Source organism: Leucopleurus acutus, assembly GCF_964270905.1.
Source record: "Leucopleurus acutus genome assembly, chromosome: 2".
Classification (NCBI taxonomy): Eukaryota; Metazoa; Chordata; class Mammalia; order Artiodactyla; family Delphinidae; genus Leucopleurus; species Leucopleurus acutus.
The window spans coordinates 153,707,859-153,720,361 of NC_139143.1; the positions used below are offsets into that span (position 1 = coordinate 153,707,859).

Here is a 12,503-nt window from a genome sequence, read left to right on the forward strand (position 1 = left end):
TAAAAATTAAAAAAATATTGAAAACTAATAAAAAAAAAAGAAAGAAGAGAGGAAGCAAACCAAAAATCAAATCCACCAATGATAACAAGGGCTAAAAAAGTGTACTAAAAAAAAACAAACAAACAGAAAAATGGACAGACAGAACCGTTGGACAAATGGTAAAAGCAAAGCTATACAGACAAAATCACACAAGGTCCATCTCCTCAACTTTGGGATGATTCGTCTTCTGTTCAGGTATTCCAGAGATGCAGGGTACATCAAGTTGATTGTGGAGATTTAATCTGCTGCTCCTGAGGCTGCTGGGAGAGATTCCCCTTCTCTTCCTTGTTCGCACAGCTCCTGGGGTTCAGCTTTGGATTTGGCCCTGCCTCTGCGTGTAGGTCGCCGGAGGGTGTCTGTTCTTCGCTGAGGCAGGACGGGGTTAAAGTAGCATCTGATTAGGGGGCTTTGGCTCACTCAGGCCAGGGGGAGGGAAGGGTACGGAATGCGGGGCCAGCCTGCGGCGGCAGAGGCCACAGTGACGTTACAACAGCCTGAGGCGCGCTGTGTGTTCTCCCGGGGAAGTTGTCCCTGGGTCACGGGACTGGCAGTGGTGGGCTGCACAGGTGCCCAGGAGGGGAGGCGTGGATAGTGACCTGTGCTTGCACACAGGCTTCTTGGTGGCTGCAGCAGCAGCCTTAGCGTCTCATGCCCGTCTCTTGTGTCCACGCTGATAGCCGCGGCTCGCACCTGTCTCTGGAGCTCGCTTAGGCGGTACTCTGAATCCCCTCTCCTTGCGCACCCCGAAACAGTGGTCTCTTGCCTCTTATCCAATTCCAGACTTTTTCCTGACTACCTCCTGGCTAACTGTGGCGCACTATCCCCCTTCAGGCTGTGTTCATGCATCCATCCCCAGTCCTCTCCCTGGGATCTGACCTCGGAAGCCGAAGCCTCAGCTCTCAGCCCCCGCCCACTGAGAGCAGACAAGCCTCTCAGGCTGGTGAGTGCTGATTGGCACTGATCCTCTGTGCGGGAATCTCTCCTCTTTGCTCTTTGCACCCCTGTTGCTGTGCTCTCCTCCGAAGCTTCCCTGCTGCCACCCCCATCTCCACCAGTGAAGGGGCTTCCTATTGTGTGGAAACCTTTCCTCCTTCACAGCTCCCTCCCAGAGGTGTTGGTCCCATCCTAATTCTTTTGTCTCTGTTTTTTCATTTTTCTTTTGCCATAGCCAGATATGTGGGGGAGTTTCTTGCGATTTGGGAAGTCTGAGGTCTTCTGCCAGCGTTCTGTAGGTTTTCTGTAGGAGTTGTTCCACATGTAGATGTATTTCTGATGTATTTGTGAGGTGGAAGGTGATCTCCATGTCTTATTCCTCCACCATCTTGAAGGTCTCTGAAGGATTCTCTTTAATAATTCTTACAGGGAAGTTCTGCTCGTGATGGATTATCTGTTTTTGTTTGAGAAAGTCTTAATTTTCCGTCTTTTTGAAGGAGAATTGCCTGGATATTGAACTACTGAAAGTCTTCTTTAAGTACTTTGAATAAGTCATTGCACTTTCTTCTGGCTTCATATTTCTGATGAGAAATCAGCTGTTATTCCTGTTGAGGATTTCTGGTACCTACTGAATCATTTAACTTTTGCTGCTTTCAAGATTCTCTCTTCATCTTTGTCTTTGAACCGCCTGTTTACAATGTGTGTGATTTGGAGTTATTGGAGTTTGTTGGATGTATAGATTGTTTTCCTTTAAATTTCAGACATTTTTATCCATCATTTCTGCAAACATTCTTTCTGGCCGTTTCTCCTCTACTTTAAGGCTCCCATTATATCTATGTTGCTGTGCTTGATGGTTTCCTACAAGTCTCTGAGACTATTCATTTTTCTTTTTTCTTTCTGTACCTCAGACTGGATAATCTCAATTGACAAATTTTCAGGTTCATTTATTCTTTCTTCTGCTATCTTATATCTACTCTTGAGTTTCTCTAGTGAATTTTTCATTTGTTTTGTACTTTTCAACTCTAAAATCTCTATTTTTTAAAATAATGTCTATCTATTGATATTCCTTATTTGTTGAGACGTCTTTGCCACATCGCCATACTTTTCTTTAGATCTTTAGATACGTTTTCCTTTAGTCCTTTGTACATATTTATAATAGATGATTTAAAGCTCTTGTTTAGTAAGCCCAACTTCTGGGCTTCCTCAAGGACATTTTCTGCTGACTGCCTTTTCCTCCATGTATGGGTTATACCCTTGTTTCTTTACATGTCATAATTTTTGTTGAAAACTGGACATTTTAAATAATATAATATGGAACTATGTAAATCAGACTTCCTCTATGTCCCAGAGTTTATTGTTTTCTTGCTGCTGTTGTTGCTTTTTGTTTGTTTATTTACTTTCCTGAGGCAATGTCTATATTCTGTAAAGTCTATGTTCTTTGTTGTGTGTGGCCACTGAAGTCTCTGCTCAGTTAGTTTCATGGCCCTCTAATGACAGGGCTTATATTTCCTTAAATGCTTTGAACCAGTGAGTCCCCCAGTCTTTGCTGAGTATCTCTATTGCTGAGTATGTTGGGACATGCTTTCTATGCCCTGCAGGTAATATACAACTCTTAGTCTTCACTTCCAACATTTTCAAAGCCTCAAGATCAACCAGAGGTGAGAGATTAGGGCTTCCTTAAGTAATTTCTGGGTATGCTTGTAGCCCTGCACGTGTGCATGACCTTCTAAATTGCCAAGAATGTATCACAGCTTGTCAAAGACAGCCCCCCAACACACACACACACACACACACACACACACACACACACACACACACACACACACACACACACACACACACACACACACACACACACACACACACACACACAGAGTTCTCCAGCTTTGCCTTTTAAGTGTTTTGGTCACTTATTGTTTGCTTCAACTGGCACTGCCTCAGGCATCCCTGATGTTAAACAATAGCTGCTTTTTTTTTTTTTCTGACAAATGCCTTGCAGGTAAAGGATGTTTGTTGTGACTAAGCTCTGATTCAAGTCAAATAAAGAGAAGCCCTGTGAATGGGGTTGACAATTCCTTAGGCTAGGGCTTTTGGGTAGCTTTATACCTGATTTCCTACAGTGGCTGTAGGGCTGCTAGTTTTCATGGCTACCATGATTGTCTTGGTTGTCAAGGCTATAGCAGACTTGAGTAGAGGAGATTGGGAATAAAGTGTGTTAAAACACCACAATATCACTGTTTTTACCAAAATTCAGCTATTTTTCTTGAATAAATGCTCCTCAGATTGTTGCAAACTTCTGGTTAATTTCTAGGTCTCTAAAAAGTTGATTTTGACAGTTTTTGTTGGTGTTCTCATTGCTTTTACAGAGGGCTTTTTGTTTGTTTCACATCTGATTTATTTATCTCTCTCTATGATAGAAGTAGAGATATAGGCATAAAAATATATTGTTGAAACATTTGAAGTTGCTTACATTCAGACACTTTACCACTAAATATTTTAGGGTAAATCTCCTAAAAACAAGGACATTCTCCTATATAAATTTAATACAATTCCCCCACACAATAAATTTAGCATTTATACAACAATACTGTCTAATTTAGGGCTCATAGTAAATATTCACCATTTGTTACAATAATTTTTTTAATTATAATTGACATACAATATTATATTAGTTTCTGGTGTATAACATAGTGTTTCAATATTTTTATACATTATGAAATGATCACCAGGATAAGTCTAGTTACCGTCTGTCACCATATGGAGTTATTATAATATTATTGACTATATTCCCTGTGCTGTACATTAATTCCATTACTTATTTACTTAATAGCTGGAAGTTTGTACCTCTTAATCCCCTTCACCCACTTTGTCCACCCCCCCCCACACCGCCTCCCCTCTGGCAACCACCAGTTTATTTCTGTATCTATGTGTCTCTGTTTTGTTCATTTGTTTTGTTTTCTTTATGGTATTTTTCCTTCTGTATCTGACTTATTTCACTTAGCATAATACCCTCTAGGTACATCCATGTTGTTGCAAATGGCAATATTGTATTCTTTTTTATGGCTGAGTAATATCCCTGTGTGTATGTGTGGGGGGATGTGTTTCTGTGTATTACACCTTCTTTATGCATTCATTTATTGATGGATATTTAGGTTGCTTTCATATCTTGCTATTGTAAATAGTGCTGCAATGAACATGGTACATATATCTTTTCTTTTTTTAAAATATTTATTTATTTATTTATATTTATTTATTTGTGGCTGCGTTGGGTCTTCGTTGCTGTGCATGGCTTTCTCTAGTTATGACGGGGGGGCTACTCTTTGTTGTGGTGCACAGGCTTCTCATTGCAGTGGCTTTTCTTGTTGTGGAGCACGGGCTCTAGGCGCTCAGGCTTCAGTAGCTGTGGCACGTGGGCTCAGTAGTTGTGGCTCGCAGGCTCCAGAGCACAGGCTCAGTAGTTGTGGCGCACGGGCTTAGTTGCTCCGTGGCATGTGGGATCTTCCTGGATCAGGGCTTGAACCTGTGTCCCCTGCATTGGCAGGAGGATTCTTAACAACTGCGCCACCAGGGAAGTCCCCATATACCTTTTCAAATTAGTATTTTCTTTTTTTCAGATAAATACCCAGGAGTGGAATTGCTGGATCCTATAACTGGTTCTATTTTAGTTCTTTGAGTTCTTGATATACTGTTTTCCATAATGGCTGCACCAGTTGACATCCCACCAACAGTGTGTGAGAGTTCCCTTTTTTCCATATCTTCACCAACACTTGTTGTTTCTTGTCTTTTTGGTAATAACCATTCTGTCGAGTGTGAGGTGGTATCTCATTGTGGTCCTGATTTGCATTTCCCTGACAATTAGTGATGTTGAGCATCTTTTCATGTGCCTGTTGGCCATCTGTATATCTTCTTTGGAAAAATATCTATTCAGCTTCTCTGTGGAGGGGCTGATTTTGGAGATATTTACTCTACTATTATGAAAAAACTTTTTCTATGTATGTCGTAATCTTTAAAATTGTGTTTTTGCAGACTAGCATATTGTGTTTTGCTTTTTTATCCAGTCTAATAATTTCTGCCTTCTAGTTACAATACTTAAGATATTTACATTCATGTAATTATCCATATGATTGGTTTAAGCCAGCCAGTTTGCTATTTGTTTTATATTTGTTCGGTCGGATTTTCTTTAACCCCTCTTTTGATGCCTTCTTTATGGAACTTTCCATGGTATTCCTTTAAAGAATGGCAGAATTTATAGAACTGTGGCTAAGGAAAAATGTCATGTCTTCTTAAATATACTACAAATTGGAAAGAGACTCAGTATTTTCCAGTGAGGACAGTTAGAGCTGTGCTGTCCAATAGAAGTATAATTTGAGCCAAGGATATAATTTAAAAATTTCCCCTAGCTACATTAAATAATTAAAAGAAGTGATAAAATTAATTTTAACAGTAATTTTATTTAAGTCAGTATAAATATTATCCTTTCAACATGTAATTAGTGTAAAAGTTGTTAATGAGTTTTTTTACACTTGTTTTGTAAACATTCTTTAAAATATTTTTGAGCAAGTCTTCAAAAGTCTTCAGAATCTTGTATTTTACATTAACTGTCCATCTCAACTTGGACCAGCCTCATCTGTAGGCATAACACAGACTTAGAGGTACTCTTAACAGGTTTGGTTTAAATGAGGCAGAATAGAAAATGAAGCTGATGGACAGAATGAGATTTCTGAGGGCCTTGATTTTAATAATCAATAGTGAATTATTAGGACAAAAGTAGAAAATAGAACAAGGGGTAGATGGAGTCAAAATAGCTAGCATAGAAAATAATCTTAACTGCTGTATACAGAGGGACATGAAGTCTTAGTCATTTATTCAGTGCAATAGTCTATATTAAGATGGTAGATGATAGTGGTTTTCGTTCTAATAATAACTATAGTATTTATTTTTTTATTTTTATTTTTTATACATTTATTTTTATTTATTCATTTATTTTTGGCTGTGTTAGGTCTTTGTTGCTGTGCGTGGGCTTTCTCTAGTTGTGGCGAGTGGGGCCTACTCCTCTTTGCAGTGCATGGGCTTCTCATTGCAGTGGTTTCTCTTGTTGCAGAGCACGGGCTCTAGGCGTGCAGGCTTCAGTAGTTGTGGTGCACGGGCTTAGTTGCTCTGCGGCATGTGGGATCTTCCTGGACCGGTGCCCGAACCCATATCCCCTTCATTGGCAGGTGGATTCTTAACCTCTGCGTCACCAGGGAAGCTCACTAGTATTTATTTAAAGCACTGTCAGGCACTGTTCTAAGTACTTTGAATGTATTGTATTGACTCATTTATTGTGTGACTTTAAGTAAGTTAATCACCTTCACTTTATTGGGTCTCTGTTGTTTCCCTATATAAAAAATTCGAAGCTGTACTAGATAATTTCTAAGCTGCTTCTTAATATGGAAAGTCTGTGTTTTGGGGTACATTGATGAGGAAATTAGAGTTTCTGTTCTCAGGGAATTTATAATCAAATAAAATAGGTGAGGTGTACCCACTTCATTAAAATGCATAGAGACAATAATTAGGGCCTTAAGAGAACAATAAAATGCTGTGAGAACTTAAAACTATTTACTTCACTATAATAAATTCACAATAAATGTTTGAATTAGATTGAATTGAATAGTGACAGTTGGTGAATCAAGAGAAGTTTTGTGTATGGGATGGCAGTTAATGTAAGCCTTGGGAGGTAGAAGTAGATGAGGAGGAGATGGCATGGAGTAGAAATGAGCAGTAATCCAGATAATGGAAGAATGCGAGGCAAGAAAGTAATGTGTGCGTTCAGAAAACAATAACAAATATACTTTGATTGTATTTTTAGGAGGTGTCAAGTAATATTGCTATATGATAAGTTGGATTCAAATCTTAGAGAATCTTCAATAGCCTACTAAGGGTATGGTTGATCACTGACAATGAAATATGGCAGGAACTGGAGAGACTGTGCTATGTATTTTTTAGAAACCCTACATCTTATGCCTATACCTTGTGTGAGAATAGTTGTGTGCAGTTTTATATTTAAAAAATATTTCATTGGGCTAGAAACTTACAGTTCACTTGCTTTGAAGGTTTGTCATATTTCTTTGATGAGGGTGTATATGGGCTGCGACTTAGGGTGATACAGGTCAGATTTGTGCTTTTTTTGGTATTTTTTTTTGTCTTCTAGTATTGTGCTTTATTTCTGCTGAGTCTTAATCCTTTGTGATTAAATGATGCTGAATAAGTTTATGTCAGCATTCTACATAAAGTGGGAGCCTGAGGCTTACTGTTTAAAACTATTAGTGTCTGTCCCAAGAGCCAGTACATAGAGCACAAATAACCAAGTGGAAAATCATAGATTTCTCAGAGAGATGGAAGTTATAAAGGCATTTCATTTAACTCTGTAAATACTAGAATCTCTCTTTTTTTCCTTAACTTGTGCATATTTTTATTAGCTTAGCAGACTAGTGTTTTTATGTAATGTTTGGTAAGTTATTTTAGTACAGTAGTTCAGGGAATTCATGAAGCAGTCACGTTCATCTGTCTAATTTCTTTCAGGTAACTTGCCCAGGAGTGGTGCTGAAAGACAAGGAGGACATCTATCTTAGCATCTGTGTGTTTGGCCAATACAAAAAGACACAATGTGTCCCAGCCAGTTTTCCACTGGTCTTCAATGCCAGAATGGTGTTTGAAAAGGTGAGTTCAAATATCCAATCAAATGTTAACCAGTAAAAAATCAAAGTGGTTCCAAATTTTGAATAACACATATTACTATTGTTGACTATGCACTTTGATTTAATTCAGAAGGAGATTTGTAACTTAAATCTGGAAGCTTGAAAATAAATATGCATTATATTACACATTGAATCAGTTGCCTCTTTTTCGTGATGGATCAGTTTACTTCTAAAATTGTCCTGGTGGTCTTTATGTAAAACATAGCACCTTGCATTCTAAGTAATCATTTTCATAGAAGAGATGGGGGAGATATTAATAGGTAAGAATAGGTCATATTTTGCTTATGACTGTCATGTTGTGCTTCTTTCTATAAGTCTCTTTTCTTTTTTCCCCCCTGAATCTGGTGCTTTGGGGTAATTATTACCAATTGTATTTCTCACTTTTTCCTTTCCTTCTCTCCTTGTCTACTTCCCTCTTTCCTTCCTTCCTTCCCTCCTTTCTTCCTTTCCTCCTTCCCTCCTTCCTTCCTTTTTCTCCTTCCTCTTCTCCACAGATAATTACTGAGTACCTGCTCTGTTCCATGCACTGTTCTAGGCACTGGGTAAAAAAAACAAACATGCTCCCCTCTTGGAGCTTTCATTGTAATAGGTGAAACAGACAATAATCAAGTAAGTAGTAAGTGTCATGAAGAGAATAAAGGGAGGGTAAGGGGACAGAAGGATTAGGGGGATTCTTTATTTTAAAGCGTGGTCAGAGACGGCAATAACATTGAAACTGAGCCTGGATTATGAGACAGTCTCAGTTATTTAAAGGTCTAGGGTAAAAGCATTCTAAGCAGAGGAACAGAAAGTATAAAGGTGTCTTGTTGGTAATAAGCTTGATGAGCTGGAGGAACACCAAGGAGGCAAGTATGACCGTGGTAACAAAGGGAGGACTGCTAGCAGATCAAATTGGAGAGGGAGGCAGAGCCAGATGTAATTTTTGTTTGTTGGTAAAATCTTGTATAGTGATCATGGGAAGCAGAGAGGAAGTGACAGTTCTCAGTAATGTCAGAAGTTTCTTTGGTTGGGAAAGGAATATTTTAGGAATGAGAAGGAAAACACAAAAACTATTTCATATATGTCTTCCTTTTACGTTCTCTTCTCTATCCTGCTTCCCTCTGCATTCTCTCACTATAGGTGTTCCCTGAAGCAGTAGACCCTGGAGATGTGGTTGCACAGCTTGAATGTAAGTTTTTAACTTTTAATTTCTGATTCTAAGAGATTTTAGAATCATGCTCTTTAATCCTGAGTTAGATGAAAGTCAAAAAGGGTCAAACAAGAACTTCAAAAATCTTGAGGTGAGAAGTTTTTTACACTTTTTAGAATTTTGGAATATACCTGGAAATAATAAAAACTACGTGTGCTGCAGAGAGATGGGGAATTTTTCCTTTTTCTGTGTTTGATCTGTGAATAACAAAAAGACTTATCTGAACTATTTATTGATTAAAATGATATGGGCTGTTAATGATGTAAGAACTGAGATTCATGTTAGGTGGGACTTTGCCCTGCAAACAAAAATATGTCTTTAACCTCACTGTATTGCAAATCAAGAGAGTAAATAATAGAAGATTGAAGTAATAGTAGCTTAAAATATATATGCTTTTGCATTTTGTATTATATGCAATATGTTAATAAATTATTTGAAAGTGACGTATTCAAGGCTGTGGTTAACAGTAAATTCTTCAAAGTACTAGGGATCAACTATAAAAAGATCCAGTTTTTTTGTGAGAGCAGCAATGCAAAGGTATACGTTTGGGAATACGTTATTTGAGCTCTGAGTATGAAATGAAAAGCTCTGTTATTTATCCTTGTAATCAGAAAGGGATTAGGGATTACCATATTGGTCTAATATATAATTGTGGCTCAAAACGCCAACAATATTGAGCATCATCAATGTCAACTGTCCCTTCCATACCTTTTGCACCCCGTTGGGACTCTAGCAATATAGAAACATGCAGCCTGGAACCATGCTAGATAGAATCTGGGCATATGGGTAGAAATAGGGCTGGCTCATTGTTTTACCTTCAGGGAGTTAATAGTTTAAAGAACTCTTTATGGCTAATGTCAGTATTGTATTTATTTTTTATAGCTGTTCTTGCACTTGGTATTCTGTCTTCCACTATGGCAGACTAGTGAGGTGGCAACTTGGTGCCAGTGCGTAATGACTTTTAATTTTCTTGAACATCTTGTTCAGTATTTCGGAAATTGCGTATCTCAGGAAATATGAAGATAATTATTTCCCTTATCATTCTGAAATTCTTTTGTTAAAAAACATAATTTTTCCTATTTTATTTGAAATTTAGGGTCTCTAAGAGTACGTGGTGGTTATTATTATTTGGAATCTTTCTTGTCTTGATTTCCCTGATTCAGTTTTTCTCTTAGGTTTCCTCCTTCATCACTGACAGTCCACTTTTTGGTATCTTTCTCAAATTCCTCTGGCTTCGCTTCTCTGATCTCTTTTGACTTAGTTTCTACTCTCTCCTTATATGATATTCTCCAAAGACTTGGCTTCATGTTTTACCTATCTTCTGATGGCTTCCACAGCAGTCTTTATCCCTGATCTCTCTTGTAAGCTTTGGGCCCCTTTTCTTTTACTTTTAATTTCCTCTCAGCTTTGCAGTTTTTTGTTGTCCCCTAACCTTATTAATATGAAAAATTAAAACTGTACTAAAAGTGGAAAAGATGGAATGATGAAGTCTCATATACCTGTCAGCTTCAACAGTTTTTTGACATTTTGCCCATTGTATTATATGTTTACCCTGCCACTTAAAAAAAATGTTGGAATATTTAAAAGCAAATTCTATACATACATTATTTCACTGCAAATATTCTGGCATGACCTCTAATTGATAAAGGCGTTTTTGAAAAAAATATGACCACTATATTGGTATCATACCTAACAAAATTAATAATAATTCCTTAATAACATCGAATACTTAGTCATTATGCAGGTTTCTCCAATTGCCACCACAATGTCTTTATACAGTTTGTTTGTTAAAAATCAGGATCCCATCAAGGCGTGGTTCACATATGTATATGGCTGTTTAGCTCTTCAGTTTATTTTTTTCTGTAGTAGTGTCCCTCACTTTTTTTTTTCCTAATGCTGTAAATTTGTTAGAAAACTCAGGTCCTTTAGAATGTCCTACAGTTTGGATTTGGCTGCTGCTTCCTCAAAGTGTTGTTTAGCTTATTCATCACTTATATTATGTAAACTGAAAATTAGACCTAAAGGTTTGGTTCGATTCAGGCTTATTTTGTTTTTTTGGCAAGAATCCTTCATAATTGGTGCTCTGTACTTACTATTGCATCATATCAAGTGGCATATAATGTCTGATTGTCTTAAGTTTAGTGATATTAAGATTTATCTTTTGCCTCCAGGCAGCATCAGCCTGATTCCTCCATGATAAACCTCCTCTACCGCCTTTCATCGAACAGCTTCAGCATTCCTTGAGACCTGTCTTTTCATTAGGGGTTACCAAATGTGATTTTTCTAATACTGTTAATTTTTTCTATATGTGTTAGCTGGAATTCTTCTCTAACAGATATTTTCCTTATCAGCAATGTGATGACCCTGAAATACTGTTCTTGTAGGAAAGGTAGTGTCATCTTTCCTTTCCTTACTTTAATAGCTTTAGTGAAGTATAACTTACATATCACAAAATTTACCCATTGTAACTGTATTTAAGTGATTTCTAGAAAATATATATAGTTGTGAGCCGTCATCACAATCCAATTTAGCATGTTTCCATTACCCCAAAAGTTCTGATACCTGCTTGTACTCAGTCTCTATGCCCACTTCCAGTCCCCACAACCACTGATCTATTTTCTATCTTTGTATATTTTTCTTTTCTAGAAATTTTATATAAGTGGGTTCTTATAACATTTAGTCATTTGTGCCTGGCTTCTTTTACTTGGAATAATGTTTTTGAGGTTTATTCATGTTGTTCTACATATTAGTAGTTCATTCCTTTTTATTTATGAATAATATTCATCTTGTATGGAATTTTTTTTCCCCTTCCATTCACCATTTGATGAACATTTGGATTGTTTCAAGTTTTTGGCTATTATGAGCAATGTTGCTGTGAGTATATGGATACATGCTGGGTTGTATCCTAAGTATATGTTTAACTTTTTAAGAAACTGTCAGCCTGTTTTCTAAAGTTACTGTACCATTTTACATTACCACCAGCAACATATGAAGATTTTCCATATCATCCCCAAGACTTGATATTGTTAGTCTTTTTGGAATATATAGATGTGTAGTGGTATCTCAATGTATTTTTTTGCTTGTTTGTTTGTTTTTGGTTTTGTTTTTGTTTTGTGGTACGCGGGCCTCTCACTGTTGTGGCCTCTCCCGTTGGCGGAGCACAGGCTCCGGACGCGCAGGCTCAGCGGCCATGGCTCACGGGCCCAGCCGCTCCGTGGCATGCGGGATCCTCCCGGACCGGGGCACGAACCCGTGTCCCCTGCATCGGCAGGCGGGCTCCCAACCACTGCGCCACCAGGGAAGCCCTCTCAATGTATTTTTAATTTGCCTTTTAATACTAATAATGTTGAGCATCTTTCCAAGTGCAGATGAGCTATTCATGTAGCTTTTTCTTATAAAATGCTTGTGCAAATATTTTGCCCATTTTTGAACTGGGTAGTTTGTCTTCTTACTGAATTGTAAGTTTTTTTTTGTTTTTAAAAATATTCTAAATATAAGTTCTTTATCAGATATATGATTAGTAAGTATTTTCTCCCAGTCTGTGGCTTATTTTTTTCATTCTTTTAATGGGGTGTTCTGAAGAACAAAAGTTATAAAGTCCAGGT

At 37.7% G+C, this 12,503-nt stretch overlaps 1 protein-coding gene across 1 annotated transcript in view; it reads left to right on the forward strand.

Moving 5' to 3' along the window:
- The window catches only part of SPATA6 (spermatogenesis associated 6), a gene marked incomplete at its 5' end in the record, with an annotated part of 150,212 nt that overhangs the window by 16,546 nt on the left and 121,163 nt on the right, over positions 1-12,503 (forward strand). The window contains 2 exon segments of the mRNA XM_082834204.1: positions 7,534-7,671; positions 8,829-8,877. Of these exon segments, the coding sequence (XP_082690330.1) occupies positions 7,534-7,671; positions 8,829-8,877 (187 nt within the window).